The sequence below is a fragment of the Convolutriloba macropyga genome, chromosome 3, assembly GCF_964194025.1.
Source record: "Convolutriloba macropyga chromosome 3, txConMacr16.3, whole genome shotgun sequence".
NCBI lineage: Eukaryota > Metazoa > Xenacoelomorpha > Acoela > Convolutidae > Convolutriloba > Convolutriloba macropyga.
Window position 1 is genome coordinate 60,406,543 of NC_134470.1, and position 18,504 is coordinate 60,425,046.

Genomic DNA, 18,504 nt, shown 5'->3' on the forward strand with positions numbered 1-18,504 from the left:
GTTTTTTTTGCACCCATAAAAAACTGATCTAGGCTACAGCCCCTGAATTAAATTGCCTCCCCTGTCGTTCAAGAGCAATTCTTCCAACATTTGTCGGTTTATGTTCAAATATTTTCATGATATTTGAAGTCAAATTGAAGTGGGATTTAAGCAAGAAGTGTGGCAAAAAAGCGAATGGTTTTGTGGCGTGAGTTTTCTTGACCTAATTTTACAGTGAGAAAATTGTTTGAGCAAAATTTTGCTAGTAGGTTTTTGTTCACATCCGGCAATTTAAATTGATGTTTACTGTTTTTTCAACGTTTATCAGAATTTTCTCCCAAATGGTTTTCACAATCCATTCAAAATCCGATCTAAGTGTAAGTTTTCCATTCAAGAAATTCTTTGAATTTGCATTCTTGTTATTGCATTCCACATTGTTTCATGTTGCAAGATCCAGGAAAAAATTTTTTTATCAACCACCACTAGGAATTTGACCAGAAGTTTAAAAATTTGAGGAAATTACCATAGAAACGGTTCGGATTGAATAGATTGGATATGGTATATTTTAATTAACAAGAAAAATTGTATGAAAAATTTGAGCGGAAACAATTTAAAAAAATTATTTATAATTTTTTCCGTGCTCTGTGCTTGTGACAAACAAATGGCATGCATCTTTGGGCTTTTATGGTTTTATTTACAAGATTTTGCGCGTTGCAAATCACAATTTAATGGATCGGTGGGCAGGAGTTCGAAACATTATGTGAATTTAACCTTTCTTTGATAGGTCAGTTTTCAACGATCGTTATTTTTTATGGACACTTAGAAGCTTTATACCTGAAAACCTCCTGAAAAAAATTTTAGTTCTTGAAAAATCAAGTTTTTTTCGACGCTCTCTCCTCTTGCTTTTCACGCCATAAGGTTTTATTTAAAATTTTGGCCGACCTCTTTCAATAATTTTTAGCTCTTATAATCTAAAATTGTTTCAAAGAGACTTGAAATTGAATTACAACAGATTTAAATTAGTAGAAATGTTTTGCGACTCCAGCTTTTTTAAGATAAAAAACAGAGTAGAGCAATTTTTTTATTTAGGTTGATCGCCTTTTTCGTTACAAAGTTGAATAACTATGTGGAATTCATAAACCAGGATACGCTTCGTCCAGAAACTAATTTACATTTATTGAAATTTTATTTTTTATGGATTGGAACATTGTGTAAGCGCACATTACTGATCGTCCTTGTTAATAACCACACAGCGATAGCTGGGGCTATAATTGGCCTTTTCTTGGTTTTTTACAATTCAAAAATTGGATTGTATTGGCGCTCTGTCTTTTTTATTTTTGTTAGATTTTTTCACACCTTTTTTCATGACTTTGAGCTTTCAAAACGGGATAAACAGGTAAACCTCAGCGGGCATCAAGTTTCATTGAGGTACTTAGTTGCATTTAGTAGTCCTTCAAGTGCTTAGAGTGATGAAACTACTGGGAAGGCCGTAATTCAGGGTTAAAAGGTCATTTTTAGAGAGATTTTGCGCCCAAAATGTTGCTTTTTTTCGCGTTTTTCGTCAATCTCCAAGTTTTTCTTGAAACTAGTCTAGAATTGAGGTTTGTAAAAGTCGATAAGGTCCTTTGCCAGAAATAATTATTTTTTATGACCATTTCAAACACGCAAATTTATACTAATTTTTTCAATCTTTTGAAATGTTTTTTTGACTTTTTTCAGTTTTTTTCAGCCCTAAGGTTCAGCCCTAACCTCCTATAGGATTTGATAATGGTTTACTGAAAAAAATTTTAGCCATGGAATGGCGTTCAATATTTGACTGACAAATTTTAACAATTGTTTTTTTTTTTATAGAACTTCCTTTTTTTTCAACTTTTTCAAAATCTGTCAATTTTTAGGCCTCTCCAGCCTCAAGAGTGAAGTAACCTTCCCTAGGGTTTTATAATAGGTTACTGCACAGTTTCTAATGAAAGAGTTTTCATTTTTTAATGTCACAAATTTTTGCAGTTTTTTTAAAATGAACTCTTAATAAAAATCTTTTTCGGCACTATGGGCCAGGAAGCCTCCTTAAGGGTTTAATAATAAGTTAATGCATAGTAGCAGAGGTAATGGATTGGTTATCAATATTTAATAACACGAGTTTTAGCAATTTTTGGATCATTTTTTTCAAATTTTTGGAAAATTAGCATGTTCCGAATTTATCAAGCTTTGAGTGAATGAAACTGTTAAAGGCTTGAAATAGGGATACTAGGTAGTCTCTGGACACAATGAAATGGTTCTAATGATATTAATATCACCAATTTCGCCAAGATCTTGTTAAAGTTTGCAATTGTTTTAAATTTTTTGTCATTTTCTGAATTTAATGATCTGTACTGACCAACGAAACTTTTCCAATTCATGCAGATGGGTTACATCACAGAACTCCTGAGACAGAAAATGATTTGGAAATATATTTTCTCACTGCGTAATGTGGATATTCATTTTTTGAATTTTGCACTTTCACTTTTCTGTATGATTTAATTAAAAACAATGGTAGTAAACTAGAAGTTGGAGAGTCGAATCTCTTCATGGAAAATATTCCTATCTAGCTCTCTCTCTCTCTGTATTGGTTGGGGTTTCTTTCCTTCTTTTTCTCGTTCACGTTTTATCTCTCGCACGCACACACGCACTCTCTCTCTCTCTCTCTCTCTCTCTCTCCTTAACTCTTTTGTTGATGCCGCTCTTCAGCTGCTGTGATATGGCGTGATGTCATCATCTATTACTTCTGAGTTCTGTCATGTAAAGCTAGACAGAGTTTATCCACTAAAGGTAAACAGAGTTTATCTACCTTTAGTGGATAATAAATCTTTTTCAAGGCTTGTGCTTGAGGGAATGAGTATATTGATTTATCATATTTGGCCTTCAGGGTAAAAGCTTCAAGAGTTTAAGCAATGATTATTTTGTTTAGTTTGTTTGATTATTTTAGTTTCTCAACTTTTAATCTCGTCTTTTTGGCTGGGATTTTTCAATTGATCTGCTGGTCAGGTGCAATAGTTCTGTTTTCTCCTGCTATGTTTTTATTTCGTCGTTAAGATTCTTGTTACGATCATCTGACTTAATCTGCTTTTTGTTAATTCTTTCAGCTGAAGTTCTTTTGTTAATGTAATTTCAGCTGAAGTGCATGCGTGACGTTATTTTTCACTCTTAGTGGAGCAAGTCTTTTTGTTCATTCGCGTGATTAAGTTTTTCCTCACTCTCAAAAGTGACTTCCGCACTTGGAAATTGACTTTTCTTTAGTTTAATTCAATGAGACATGGCCAAGTGAGTGTGTGTCACTCTAAATGAAGGTTATTTGAGAGCAGCTAATAGAGGCAGCAATAACTTATAAAAGTTCCTAATCAAAGTTTAACATCTCATCCTCTAATGAAAAGGGTAATTTTTAACTGTCTTGTATTACTATTTTTTTTAGACTGCAGATCTACGAAGCTATTGCGGCTATTTTCTGGCAATCTGCCAGCTATGTTTTAAATTTAACTAATGCAATAATTAGTCTGTTGTAAAAAGCTAAGAAGGTGCTTTAATTGCATTTTTCTGTTGATTTTAGAACTGCTTATAGAATTTCAAAATGCAGTTGTGCTTCGGAATGTGTAACCACTTTTAATACTTTTTAGAAGTCGTGGTCCAAAGAAGAGATGATAGCTTGCGGGTTTGTAAAAGAAACACGTATGTATCCTTGCAGTCAGTGCTCTAAACGCTGCCCCTCAAAGGCTCATTTAGAACAACATCTCAAATGGCATGAAGAGAAACCCAATGCTATGCCTAAATTCATGTGTCACCTGTGCATCCCAAGGGTGAGAGAGTTCTCTAGCAAGACACACCTCAACAGACATATTGAACAGATGCATGCGGCTGAAGACAGAGCTTTGTAAGATCACGTTTATTTCAATATTTTTGATCATTAATGAAGCTCTTTTTTTGCGTTTGTACTGCTTTTCGTGTTTAAATTCTCAAGTTGCAGTTCTTATGACTTTGTTGGGGCGTATGGTAATGGTTGATTACAGTTTTTGATGAAAAAATCACGTTCTTGAAAGTTATTTTAACCTTGAACAGCTGTAATACTTGAGCTGAAATTTTACTATCTTGGCAAATTAAGTGTTATAACATCAGTATGCGATCGTATTTTGACGTCTTATTGAGCTATGCCAGGAGATTAGGGTTTCCGTGATAATTAATTGTCAAATAGATATCGATCTACCTTACAGCAGCTGAATTAGCTTGTAAAATTTGAATTTTAGTAAGATTTATAAGATTTCAGATAAATGGTAACAATTTGAAAATTTGTTGGAGTTTGATCAATCGTGGATTTTGATCAATCGTGGATTCCTCTTTAATTGCTCTCGAACGGAATTTGAAGCAATTGTTGTAACCGGGTGTGTGTGTTTTACGCAAAATTTTTGTTTGACCATTTTGGTCTTAGAGTGTTCTTTCACTTAAGCGATTTCACTTTCGCCGAAATGGAATAAACTGAAGCGTGAGGGCATTAAGTCTGTGTGTAGCTCTCCTGGAGACTTCATATGCCGAAAGACAATTTTTGCTAAGTTTGGATCTCCTCCACTGTCTGCCCCCCACCAACTCAGTGTAGTTGGCCTCTCTATGATAGGCTACATAACAACCAGAGCCAACAAACTCGCTAGTCGTTCGAGAGCTCACAGTCCAAGGAAGTCGTTTTATGGATCTATTCTGTTTCTGCTCTCATCTTAGTGGGAATCTATAATTTACGCCGTCGAGCACACGTGCTAATTTTTTTACACAGTAACGTGCTATATAACAGCACATGATTTGAAATGGGGGCATAAAAACACGGGGGGCCTAAACTGAATAGATCCGATTTGGATTGTATTGGTGCGCTGTCTTTTGACGACTCGAAGGGGAGTTATGATGATCTTTTCGGTCGAGTGTTTCCGAAACAGTGCGTAAAAGTCAATGCAGCACGTGAACAAAAAGTTTTGAGGCCAATCTGCTGAACAAAAGGCAGAGCGAAAGAGGGTGGTTTTTGCTCATGCATTTTAATGAGACAGTGAGAATGTTAGGTGTAAAAAAAGTTATGCGCAATTTTTTTTCTTTTTTTGTCTTAGCTGGTAATAGTACATCGTAAAACATTTTTGAGCATCTGGGGCAGATACTTGCAGATGATTTAGCAGTTTTTGTAACTTTCTTCAACCGTTGTTAGAATTTGGGGAGTATTTTTTAATCTAGGGATTTTAGTGAGCTATTATTGTAAATGTGTTGCTTCTGAATGCAAAATAGTTGGTTGACTGTTTCGATTTCGAGTTGCTTTTACGCCCTTCACTTTTTCGTTATGCGTGATCTAAATTTCTCTGATTCGCAAGTGTCAGCAGCTGAACTCAAGTGGCGGCAGTTCACTACTAAAAATCAAATGAAACGTGCCTCACCCACTGAAGCATGCTGCAATCGATTCGAGCTCCCCCTAAACTTTTGAGAGCAATTCTTCCGGCGTTAGTCGTTTGTGTTTTTTTAAAGTATGTCTGACAGGTGTTGTGTGGGTCACCAATCGAGGAAAATGAATTTAAAATTCTTTTCAAGAAAAATTGTTTGAAGTAGCTTTTTACTTTTTTGTATTTTGTTCTAAATATGATTTTTGATTTTTCTATACCGGCTCAATTTTCCCTTTGCCAATAGTTGTTCGGGAGTCGCAACTTGTGACAATATTTTATCCGATTTTATGTTTTTGTTTTTAAATGGGATATGTACTTAAGTAGATGACTGATTCTATTCAGTGAAGAGTTGGCTGAGGCCTAAGTGATCATCTACTTTGGGTCGGTTCCGGATTTTTTTAAATCTGTTTGCATTTTCTGAGTTTGTCTATGAGGAGTCAAATGAGAATATTCATTCACGCTAGAATAGTAAAGGGAGCAAAAAGGCCAGTAGTTTAAAACATAATTTTTTCAAACTGATTTCAAAAGTCAACGGGCAGTAAATGGTTTTCGACTTCTGCTAACTGTTAATAAGATAGTAATATTTTGTTTAAAGGAATTATTAATGAGAGGTCTTGTTCGTTTTCCTATGAGGCGTAAATAAAAAAAATGATGGTTTCAGTTCATAGCGATAGATTTTTGTTTTTAACAATACTTGTATTCAAAAAGTGTAGGATAATTTTTCAGCTTTGCCCGTCTTTGTCGATTTTGTTGTCATATCACTTGATGTGATAAATGAAAATTTTTGTCGGCTTTTCAATGAGGTTTAAACGAAAGTAATTAATGATGTCAATTTTTAGCTACGAGCTTCTCTGACATAACATCAAAAGTTTCCAAAATCATTAATAGTGGCCTCAGCTTCTCAGCCGGCTATTATAGCGCTCTTTTTTTACCTCTTTGTACTAAAATTTTTGTGCTTTACCTTTGTTCACAGCTTGTTCAATATTTTTGCGTGAAATCTTTATGACTTTTATTGGCTAATTTCACTCTTCTCTCAGCAAAGCAATTTAAAATGAACAGAGTCTTTATCAAAAAACGAAATCAGAAATAGAAACGGGGTAAACCCATAAAGACCAAATTTAGATGACCGTTACTCTAGAACTTTGTTCTTAGTTACCATATCTAATGCGCTTTGATATTGATACTAGCCCTTGTGTCATCTCACTCCGAAACAGGAGTATGTTCTGCTCCAAATCGACATCAAAATAGTTCGCACTTGTTTGTTTGTCTGTTTGTTTGTTTGTCGTGTTAATAGCTACCCTCATCTTCTCAGCCGGCTATTATAGCGCTCCTATTTTTTTTACTTCGTCGAACAAAAAAAATGTTTCGCTTTACCTACCTCATTTTGCCGCTTTTTCAACATTTTGCGTGAAATCTTTTTGACTTCTCTAGGCCACATTCTCTCTTCTCTCATTCTGCTAAAAGTGATTTTGAACATCAGTTGCTCAGCAAAGCAATTCAAAATGAACAGAGTCAGTATAAAAATTTGAAGTCAGATTTAGAAACAGGATAAACCCATAAAGACCAATTTTAGATGCCGGCTATTTGAACGTCGTTCCTATAAGTCTTAATTACCATCTCTAATGCTTTTTGGAATTGATAGTAGCCCCTGTAGCCTCTCTCTAAGAAACAGAAGTATGTTCAACTACGAAATACCATCAAAATAAATCGGACTTAAAAATGTTTTTGTACAAATCTTCTTTTTTCAATATCTTCTTTTCTTTCAATCCCAATTATACTTATTGGAATCAATGGCGGCTACTTTCCGGCAATCTGTTGGGTATGTTTTGTTTGTTTGTTTGTCTACAAAAATCAGTTTTTTAATTAGTTTTCTCTTCTTTCAATCCGAATATTTGTTGTGAGAATCAACGGCGGCTATTTTCCGGCAATATTCCGGGTATTTTTGAGTTTTTCGGTTTTTGCCGATTTGTAAGGTAATTTCTGTTGTTGTCCTGTCAATTGCTTGCATTAATGACAAGCGTCTCGCATTAATGGCTTTCGAATCATGCAAAATCAAAGTTGTTAATGTTGTTGCTTTTATGACTATACTACTACTTGATGTTAGAAAGTATTAGTGGTTGCCCGAATTTTGTGTTTTTGTCCTGTCAGCTTGTGTCCTTAACGAAAGGTCTTATCGGCTTTCTAAAGGTGCAAAAATAAAAGTAGTTATTGATTTTTGTTCATAGCTGTTAGTTTTTTTTAACTTCAACACTACTTAGCTAATGAACTGCCAATGTGTGCCCATAAATATTCTTTTTCGTCTTTCATTTGTACGCTTAATTACTGGTCTTTTCATAAATTTATTTCAAATTGTTGTTTAACCTGTAAATATTGTTTGTTTCTTGCCCTGTTACATTGTTGCATGAGATCACTAACCACAGGTTTTATCGGGTTTCTGGTAAAATTTTAACGAATTCAGTAAGGAGTTTCAATTTATAGGTAAATTTATTTCTACCTTGGATATTATTTGCTTCCTTAAATGATCAGTGAACTTATTTGTTGGTTTGACTTGCTGTTACTTAGGCCCCATACTGACAGGTCTCTCTGATTTTATAGAGGCATAGGTTAATTTATTTTTAGAGGCATATGTGAATTTCCCTGACTCTATTTGTTTCCATCTTTGTTGTCGATTGAACTTTAGTGGTTGTTTGTTTTTTTGCTGTTTTACTTAGTGTCCTGAATGAAAAGTTGCTCGGCTTTCCAGTGAGGTTTATTTTTCGAATTTTACGGTTTTCCTTGAATGATCTCTCACTTATACCGTTTGCTCTATTACAGCGCAGTGATTGTACTTGTTTTATTGTTTTTAATGAGGCTTCATGATTAGGTTTTTAATCGTTTTAGTTTAGAACTAGCAATTTTAATGAATTCGAACTTGATTTTACAAAATTTATCGATTTCTTTTTTTTTCATTCCTGCGTTTGTTTTTTTGCAATTTTGTTAAAATTTAATATTTATAGGTCTCATGGACTATATGTGCTTTCTAATGGCAGACGGTTTGATGCGGTGGGTTTTAAGGGTTTAATATTTTGGTACGTGGTTTAATGAAAGTAATGTGCCTTTTGTCCTACCACTTTGTCTTAATTTTTATTTCTCATGCTGGTATATTCGTCTCGTGAGCTGAAACTAAACTGTTGTTATCGTAGTTCTTGACATTAATGATTTTCTAATAGAAGCTAAACGAAAGAAACTATTTTTTTTTAAAAAACGCCGTATTTGAAATTGTTCCGTTTGAAATGTTTTTTTTGCTTTGATAACCATTGAAAGTTGTTTCTCCGATGTAATTGATCGTCATGTATCGTTTTCTTCTTCAATTTTTGGATTGTAATTAAGGACGTGTAATTCTGTTTTTTACAATCCAATGAATTTAGATTGTATTAGTGCTCTGTATTTTTTAAGATGGTTTCACATTTTTCTACTTTCTGACTTTGAGATTTTTTACCGGGATAAAAAGGTGAAGCTCGGCGGGTATTAAGATGCTGTAGAGGATCTAAGCTGGCTTTGATAGCCTTTTAGGTGATTAATTGCTGAATTTGCTGTAAAACTTAAATTCAATGGAAAAGGTCAGTTTTTTTGTTTGTGAGCCCTGATTGCGGCAATTTTTCCTTATTTTTGGCTATTGTCTTTTAACTTACTTTAATATTGTCTTTAACTTTAAATTAGTTAGTGTATTTTTTAACTGAAATTTTTCAATGTGTTTGTTAGTGAAATACTGCTTGTTAATTAGTAATCTGTCTTGCTGCTGGGCTCTCGAATAAGTTTTAACAACACAAAAATTTTTCGGAGGACAATAACACTAAGAGTATTAGATTTTTTAAATTAAAAACCTGCATTTTAAAAAATCACTGTTTGTGGTTTTTGCTTCTGCTTGTTGTTTGTGTCCGGAAAGATAGCTGTGAAATGCCAATTTTAGTTTTGTTTTTTGAATTCTATAATTTGAATTCTATTTTGATAATTCTCAAATAATTTTGTGTTTGGCGTATGTGTTATCCAATTATTGTTTTTGTCAATTGAAGATTTTTCAAGGCTTCCATTCAATTGTTTGGATTGAATTTCAAGACTTGTCCTGCTGTTTTTCAATTCGTCGTCTTAGTGGTTGATTCTTGCGACCATTTGACTTCATTTCAGTGACTTCTACTGCTTGTCAGTTGAGTTTGCGTGCTTGGTTGGCGTCATTTGTTACTCTCTTTGGCGTCAGCTTACAGGCCAAGTGTCTGATTAGGTTTATCGCGGCTATTCCGGAATCTGCCGGCTATTTTATAAAATTGTGGGTCGGTCTAATGCCATGCAAACTCATTGATCAAGGCCGGTACCTGTCCAGGTCTGGATAAATATTTCAATTAAATGTCCTGACTCTACTGGATAGCAATTTTAGGTATAAAATGGAATACCACACACGTTTTTCATTTCTTATATCATAAAATTCATTAATTTGCGATAATTTAAAATTAAAATGTTTTTTTTTTATAAGACCAATATGAAAAAGTGGTCATTTGGATCGCCCCTTTGTCTGAAGCTAAATTTCTCTGTCGTTCTCTCAATGTCTGTTTCTGTACGTTGTAATCTTTGTCTTATTGATTTGACTCAAATTTGCTCAAATCATTTACATTGGTTAATCCCATTGTAAGAATTATTGACATATCCAAATTACAATTGTGTGAGGTGTGTATCACCTGTTTAGGATATTGGTTTTGGTTGTCATATGTGATTGTCTCGTTAGATCAGCTTTGCCCAATCAATGCATATTGCATTAGTTTAATGAAAATTAGGCTTCTAATAATTTACGTCAAAAGTGTTTCAGCTAGGTGGACCTTGCGTAAGGGTCTCCATATTGTTGTTAGATCTAATTTTAGAAAACTATCAGATATAAATTGAAAAATGAAATCAGGTTCAACGCGCATTCCATTTGACTTTAAGTATTTGGCTGCAGACAACTAAACTAATCTGCTTTAAAATTTGAATGAGAGAAATTTTAGCCGCTAAAATTTAGTCAATTTGAAAAGTGAATATGCGAAAACAAAATTCAGACAAAAGATCGGTCGTATGAAAAACTGCCTAAAAGAGTCGCAGGACTAAAATAATTGCTCTATACTTTGCTTAAGAGAAATTGATAAAGTGGCTGTGATGTGAGCAACAAGTTGGCTTGATAGAAGCTAGAAACTTTTTGTCATGGTCGATAACACGGGTCAAAAGAATTCAATGCATTTTAAATTAAATTTGGAACTGAAAATATACAAAAATTAGCTCGTATTTATAGTAGTTATCTATGCGAAAATATACAGAGCAAATTTAGATAAGCTAAAAATATTTTACTTGATTGACATGTGAATGGATCTTAGTTCCGAATCCCGGAGGTGATTTTCTATTTTCATCAACATTTCATGGGAATAATATATGGCCTAGGTACAATCGAGTTCATCAGTTGGAGGTCAGTGGATGTTAGAATCAGGTTTCTGTTGTTGAGAGAATTTACTTCTGATATATGATTGATAGGTCAATAAGATAATGATAGCGCCAAAACATATTTAGAATTGAGTTTAGTTTTGTGGCCATTACTTATCGACATAGCAACAAAGTTCGTCAGTTAAGTTCTTTTGTTCTTTGAAACTTTAATAAAGAAAACTTCTAAGTTTCTTGATGTTTCTATGGAACCATCATATCTTCCCTCCTTTTTTGAGCAAGTTTTTGGGTATAGTTTCTCCAAATCTGTTGGGTTGTTTTCTGTTTCTTGTTGATGTTCGTGAAGGCTCTGGTGGTTCGGGTTGTTGGTGCTCTGGAGCTGATGTGGCTGTAGAAGCTTCATCCTGATGTGAAGGTCCCACATCTGTGTTCTATTGTTGTGGTTCTGATTGAGATATGGTCACCTCCACTGCTTGTTCGGTTTTCACATTGTGCTCTTCTAGTCCTGCATTTTGGTTGTCGCTCACTAGAATAGTCCGTGTCGAATTTCCGGGCTGTATGAAAGATGTGTTTGATCCCTTCCTGATGATGAAGGTATCAGGAACTGTGGTTGTCTTTTCATTGGCCTTGAATAGAATGGGTTTGCACAAGTCGAAATCTGCTATTGCTGGTAGTCTCACTCTGCGTACCAACAGGAGTTCAACTGGAGTTTTGCTCCTCGTCTTTGAAGTGTTGCGATGTGTTATCAGTGTCTTTTGCAGGAGTACTCCAAATGACACATTAAGACTGGGACTCCATGCTTGAAGTGCCCGCTTCACTGTCGGAACTGCTCTTTCAGCTAGTCCATTAGCTCTTGAATGATAGACAGGTGATTCCATATTCTTAATTCCTAGTGATTCACACCACTGTTTAAGGTTACCACTTACAAATTCAGGACCATTATCAGATACTAAAGTTTTTGGTTTTCCGGATCTTCCAAACATCTGACTTAGATATACTTTAACTGTTTCTGATGTTCTATTTCCCGCGGGGAAAGATTTCGTCCAGCCGGAACCCGCGTCAGCAATAACTAAGATATTGCTTTGGTCCTTAACATAACCCCGGTCCATGTGGAGACGTTCCCAAACGTCGGCTTCTGGCCACGCAGAGACTTTTTCCCAGGCTAGGCCTGTTCTTTTGACAATTCTTACGTTTACTAACAAAATGTTGAACGTCTTAGGTAATGCCAGGCCACCATGCTATCATTCTGACTGATGCCTCAGTTGCATTCTTCCCAGAATGCGTCTCATGCGCTTTTGCCAAAACCAAGTGTCGTAGTTTGGGTGGAATGAAAGGAACAACACCTGAAGATGATTCCATTGTGTATGGCCAGTGCATCTTTGTTGTTCGAATCCCTTTTTCTGAACATTGTTTCCAATTGCTGATTTTGATTCGTTTCAATATGTCCTGAAAGAGTCTGTTTGTTCCAAGTTCGGTTTTGATTTCTGCTTGGGTCACCAGATCACTCTGAGCGAAGTAGATCTTAATGATTGCGAAGCACACTCGATCGTTGTCGGATTCTTCTTCGTCGAAATCCATTCTGCTCGAAGCGTCTGCATGGGGTATCTGCTCTCCTGGTGTGTACTTCAACTCATAATCGAAGCTTGTTAGAGCTATTGCCCATCTTGTGATTCTAGCTGATGCTGTCTTCGGGATCTCTTCGTCTGGTGCAAAGAGATATTTGAGTGGTTTGTGGTCCGACTGTAGGGTCTTCCAAGAAGGAATTGCTTCAAGCTTGTGACCGCAAACACAATTGCCAGTGCTTCCCGCTCTATGTCCGAGTAGTTTTGCGCCACTGGAGTCAGCTTTCGATACATATATGATTGAATGTCCTTCTTGCGAAAGAACCCCGCCAATGGCTTTTTTCAGAGTCGTCAGTAGTAACTGTTGCTTCTTTTTGTAAATTATATGGCTGTACAAGTAGGTTAGCACATATTTCGTTTTGATGTCTTCAAAGGCTTTTTGTTGCACCAGGAGTAATCGCTATTTCTCATGTTATTTAAGGGTAGCATTTTCGTTGCAAAATCAGGAATCGTTTTTCCGTAAAAATTTGCTAGCCCAACAAACGATCCGAGTTGTTAGTTGGTGCTTTTGCAATTTTTTAAACATGTTTGGTTTCTGGTGTTATTCCCTCCTTTGAAATGGAGTATCCTAAAAAACTAACGCTATCGACTGGTTTTGGTTTAGAATTTTTCTCATAATAGTAAAATTTTTCTAACGTAGTCGACTCTTGACTGCAAGGATTCTTTTATCGAACGGTTCCTTGGTAGTTCCATACACCAACACATCGTCTTGAAAGATCACAACACCTTTGATTCCTTTGAGTGTTGATTCGATGCAATTCTGGAAGATTGAAGAGTTTTCAATCCCTGAGGTAGTCGGCACATCTTGAACAGTCCCTGAGATGTGTCGATTGTGCATATATCTTTTACCTCCTCGTCGAGTTCAATTTGATAGTAGGCATCTGAGAGGTCAGTTTTGCCAAAGTATGAGGCCCCATGTAGGTTGTGGAAGATTGTCTCCATGTCTGGTATTGGGTAGTCCTCATCCATCACCTTGCCATTGATATGCAATTTCAAGTCCACGCAAAATCTGTTCTCCGCTCTTCTTTCTCTGCCACGGCACTGGAGATGCATTAGTGACTCCTCCTGGCTGTACCGGTTCAAGGATGCCTTGTCTGACCATCTGTTCCAGCTTCTCTGTGACCTTGTCTTGAAGAAGAGGTAGAGGTGTTTTTTTGCTTTGCGGAACATTGGCTGTGATCCTGGAATCAGCTTCACGTGGGCTTTGTAACCCTTTACAGCAGGTAGGTGCTCGGTTGTGATGTTGTTCAGACCGTGCTTGAGTAGAGGGTCTCTACCAAGTACTCCAAATTCTTTATCAGACTGCACAACTGCTACTTGTTTTTGTGTGAGCCTGCTTCCCAGAAAGTGATCCCAGAAGCGTTAATTGTTGACCGTCATAATCTTCGAGATGTCGCATTCAACTGAGGTTTACCAAGCTCAGTTCATATTTTTGATGATATCACTGTGCTAGCTGCACCTGTGTCTACCTGCATTTTTACTTTGCAATTATTTACTGAGATGTTTTCCCATGTCGCAGACATGCTAAATATTTGTTCTTTAGTATAAAACATTCCCATCTCCGATGCTGGAGATACTTGCTCTGAGGAATTGTTTTCTTCTTCGCAAAAGTTATTTTGTTTATTGTACTTACCTGAATTTGGTTGGGGTTTGCTTCTACACATTTTTGAGAAATGTCCCACCCATTCACAGGTGTTGCATTTTTTACTTAGCGCTGCACAGGGTCTACTAAAATGTGGCTTACCTCCACACCTAGTGCTTATATTGTTGCTTTTATTGGCCGTAAATTTTTCATTTGGATTTCGAAAGGTCTTTTTGAAGTTGAACCCAATTTCTTCTTTCACAGTAAAAGGCTTATTACCTGATGAAGAACTTTTAAAAGACATTGCTTGACTTCTGAACTGTATGCTCTCGTTAATTTTAGTAATCGACATTGTTGGTTTTGCTTTAATACCGTCTAGTAGGCTAAGTTTTGCTTCAGGGTTTCTCAAACCTGAGATAAACGTTATTATTACCAACTGCTCATCGGGGTCGGCCGCTGTTTTGAGATTTTCGAAGTCACAATAGCGTGCTTCTTCTAAAACGTGCTAGGAAATCATCGTCTGACTACCCTAAATCTTGTATTACGGACAGAAATTTAGCCCTTATTGCCGTTACTACTCTCTCTTTAGGAGAAATATAGTTTTGGATCGCCAATCTGATGTCTTTATACGGATTATCTATTAAATTCCTAGGACTAATTAGGCTCCTAAGTTTAATAATTGCATCTTGCCCGCACATACTAAGAAAAATTGGTTACCTGTAGGTCCTGTACAGTACCCTCGGTGTTGATTTTGTCCTCTTTCTTCTCTGCTCGACATTTCGCCACAAAAGACGAAATCCACACTGTAGCTGATTCTGCATTCTGTATTCAGTAGCTGATTCTGCATTCTGTAGATCCAAAATTTGTCAGTCTGTAGTTGGTCTGCACACCATTGTCGTGGTCGATAACACGGGATAAGTTGAATTTTAATTTAAATTTGGAACTGAAAATATACAAAAATTATCTCGTATTTATAGTAGTTATCTATGCGAAAATATGCCGAGAAAATTTAGATTAGCTAAAAATATTTTAACTTGATTGACATGTGAATAGATCTTAGTTCCGAATCCCGGAGGTGATTTTCTTTTTTCATCAATTTTTCATGAGAATCATGTATGGCCTAGGTACAATCGAGTTCATCAGTTGGAGGTCAGTGGATGTTAGAATCAGGTTTCTGTTGGTGGGGATTTTACTTCTGACATATGGTTGATAGGTCAATAAGATAATAATAACGGTAAAACAAAATTAGAATTGAGTTTAGTTTTGTGGCCATTTCCTATCGGCATAGCAACAAAGTTCGTCAGGTAATTTTTTCTTTTTGTTCTTTGAAACTTTAATAAAGAAAACTGCTAAGTTTCTTGATGTTTCTTTGAAACCATCACACTTTTCAAGCGGTATACTTTCTAGACACATGGTACCAGACTCAAATCGAAAAACTTGTCTATAACCTTATAGCTAGATTGGGTGGTAGCCTCATTAAACCGTTCTTTAGTTCATATATCTGATTTTTCGGATGGCTCGTTACACGGCCATTTCCTTTTGGTATATGACTAGTAGTAGACGACCCTCCTATGTTGCGAGAGATTTCAGGGGGTAAAATTGGACTTCTCTTAGGTCGGAGCATTATAATTTTGTCTTCTACCCTTTCGCCCTTAGCGGCAAAGTAAAACATTTTACATCTGTTTTTTTCTGCTATCATGTAGCTCGGTTTATTACAATTTTTGTCAAAATTTTGGATATAAAATGTTTTGAACCCCAGTGAACTTGTTGCAGGTCGTGGTTTTGCCTCATCTGCCATAGTAGAGCCATTTAGCATTGTCCTGTTTTTGTTTTTTGTTTAAGAGACTTAAATGTTTTCAACAACTTTTAATCTTTCAGCCATTTTGGATCACTTCACTTTTCAGAGCTATATAATTTGTCGGCACTTCTTGCTGCTGTCAGGAATGGTTTTGAGAAGTGAATTAATAATCTGGTTGACAATTTTTTGCTTCGTTTAGGCAAGCTGTGGCTAGAAGGGCGCAAGCAAGAAAAACCCCGTCTTCAAGTAGCAGTAATAGTTTTGCCCAGGGATTTACAGTAGCCGACGGACTTGAAGTAACTCAAGTGACCCCTGTTCTCAGAAATGGTGACAACACAGAACGAAAATTGGCGAATCAGCTGAACCTGCCGGATGTGAGTGACAGCATTCCAAGTGACAAAAATGATGAGAGCGAGGAACGTGAGTTGGCATCTGCAATAGAAAGAGATCTGATAGTGAGCAATCTTATGGTGCGAACTTCAGATACTCACATGAGTTGTGCAGTATGTTTGAAGAAATTCCAGGATCAGGCTATTCTCAGGTTTGTGGAATTAAATTCACATTGCCTTGGGAAGTGACGACGAAGATAAAAGACTCAAAGCCAAGAGGCTATTTCGCATACTTGCATCTAAGGGGGGGCTTCAATACATTCAAAAGCACCCAAAGAAATAGTCGTTATTAATTCTCTTTTGCGACCTAGATGATGATGATCCGAAAATACTGTTCGATCAAGACATGGACTATGCGTTGAAATGTTTTCAGTAGTTCACTAGAAATCGGAAAGACGAAATTTGTTAGAATCCATACCAATAGGATAACGGAGTTGGAAAATGGGAGAGCATCCGTCACCTCTTGTTGGTTCCCTTTCACATATTCGACTTGATACATTTATGATCCTATTTTAAATTTTTGAACTTTTGTCTAACGCAAGAGCTGGCTATAAAGCAGAGCATGCCTTTGGTTTTCACTTTTGGATTGGCGTATCAAAATTTTGAAAAATCTGCACGACCTCTAAAGAGCTTGAAATTTTTTTTGGTATTTTATCCGAACAGAATACATATCATATATGAGAATACATATTTATCCGATACGGATCTTATTAGGATGCAAAATGAGAGGTAAAAATGTATTCTATTTGTTAATATATAATGTTGAAAACAATACGCGGAAAACAAACAGATCGTAGTATTAATGACTCTTCAAGAAAAACCTTTTAAAAAATCAATTTGAAAAATCATCGAATGAAAGAGAGAGGCTCTTCAAGAGAATCGGTGAGAAAGATGGCAGTTATAATATGGTTTTGTTGTTCAGAAAACACATCACAAATAAGCATCTCTCAGGACCCAATGCATTGCCGGCTGTAGGAAGCCAAACTCCTAATGCCTCAGTTGTTTATTTGGACAGTTCACAAACAACCGATAACCAAATCCCTTCAACCACAGCATCAACGACAACAATCTTTCAAAATTCTGTGACAGGAGTTGAAAGTACCTCATCAAATACGAATATGCCCGAGTTGGGCGAAGAGTACCAACTTATGTATACGAATGGTGAGGGAGCAGTTGTTTCGTTAAATGGGGTAGACGGTGGCAGTAGTATTCAAGGGCAGCATTATGTAGAAATACAGCAGTCGCAACAACCGGAGAATGCAATCCAATTCCAATGGGATGTGGCTCCAACTGAGGTAATTTTTCAAAAGCTCTCCGTTTCCGTTGAAGTCACTGAAAATTTCTCATATGGAAAGCTCGAGATGATAGCCATAATTTTGAGTCGACTTCTGCGGAGTCACTTAACCATTTCAATTCACGTTTTGTGAAAATAAAATCCATTTCAACTTCTAGTATTTTAATGTACTGAGCGTTATCATCCTCAACTATTGCGAAGTAAGAACTCTCCCGAGTTTTTACATTACTGTAATTTAATTAAAAGTTAACTAACTTGTATTCAAATTTTTACACCATCCTCTAATTTAGTGGCCTTGCCTTACAATGAAGTTTACCATATGCTCTAATGTGAAGTTGATGAACTTCATCCAAGGTTCACAGTGAAAACAAAGTTATAAAATGCTAATGTGATCTCAGTGATTGAACAAACGTAATAATATAACATTTTGAGACAACTTTTGTTTTCTTGTGAAACTTAAATGGAGCTCATCAACGCTACATTGTGGTATCTTAATAAGTTACCATTACTTATCATCTCCATTTAACTGTTTGGCAAGACTTTTGGTTTTTTGTAGAAAACTGTATTGCAAAATTATCTCTCAAATTCGAGTAGCATCAGGTCGAAAATTGAGCCTTCTTCGCTAAACTATGAGTGCGTTAAAATATATGTGTGTTCTAAATACGCGTGTTCTGCTGCAAATTATTGTTGTATAGCGGCTATTATTTAGGCGCTCTCGCATTTTACAATTCAAATAATTAAAGCTGTTTTTCTACTTTTTAATTGCTCTCGAAGAGAAGTAATTATTGTAAACGTGTGTCTTTTTTAATGCAAAATTTTCGATTGACTGCTTTTTGACTGTTCGAGTGACTTTTACGCCCTTGACTATGTGCATTTTGCGTGATCTGAAGTTCTCTCTCATTCACAATTTCAAGCAGTTGGCGCATTTTTCAAGCGCTGAAATTGGTGCATTTTTTTAAAAATCCTAATAGT

At 36.1% G+C, this 18,504-nt stretch overlaps 1 protein-coding gene across 1 annotated transcript in view; it reads left to right on the plus strand.

The window, feature by feature from the left end:
* The window catches only part of LOC142336331 (uncharacterized), a 47,386-nt gene that overhangs the window by 12,181 nt on the left and 16,701 nt on the right, over positions 1-18,504 (plus strand). The window contains exons 5-7 of the mRNA XM_075385084.1: positions 3,627-3,880; positions 16,049-16,390; positions 17,161-17,533. Of these exons, the coding sequence (XP_075241199.1) occupies positions 3,627-3,880; positions 16,049-16,390; positions 17,161-17,533 (969 nt within the window). The remainder of the gene's footprint in view (positions 1-3,626; positions 3,881-16,048; positions 16,391-17,160; positions 17,534-18,504) is intronic.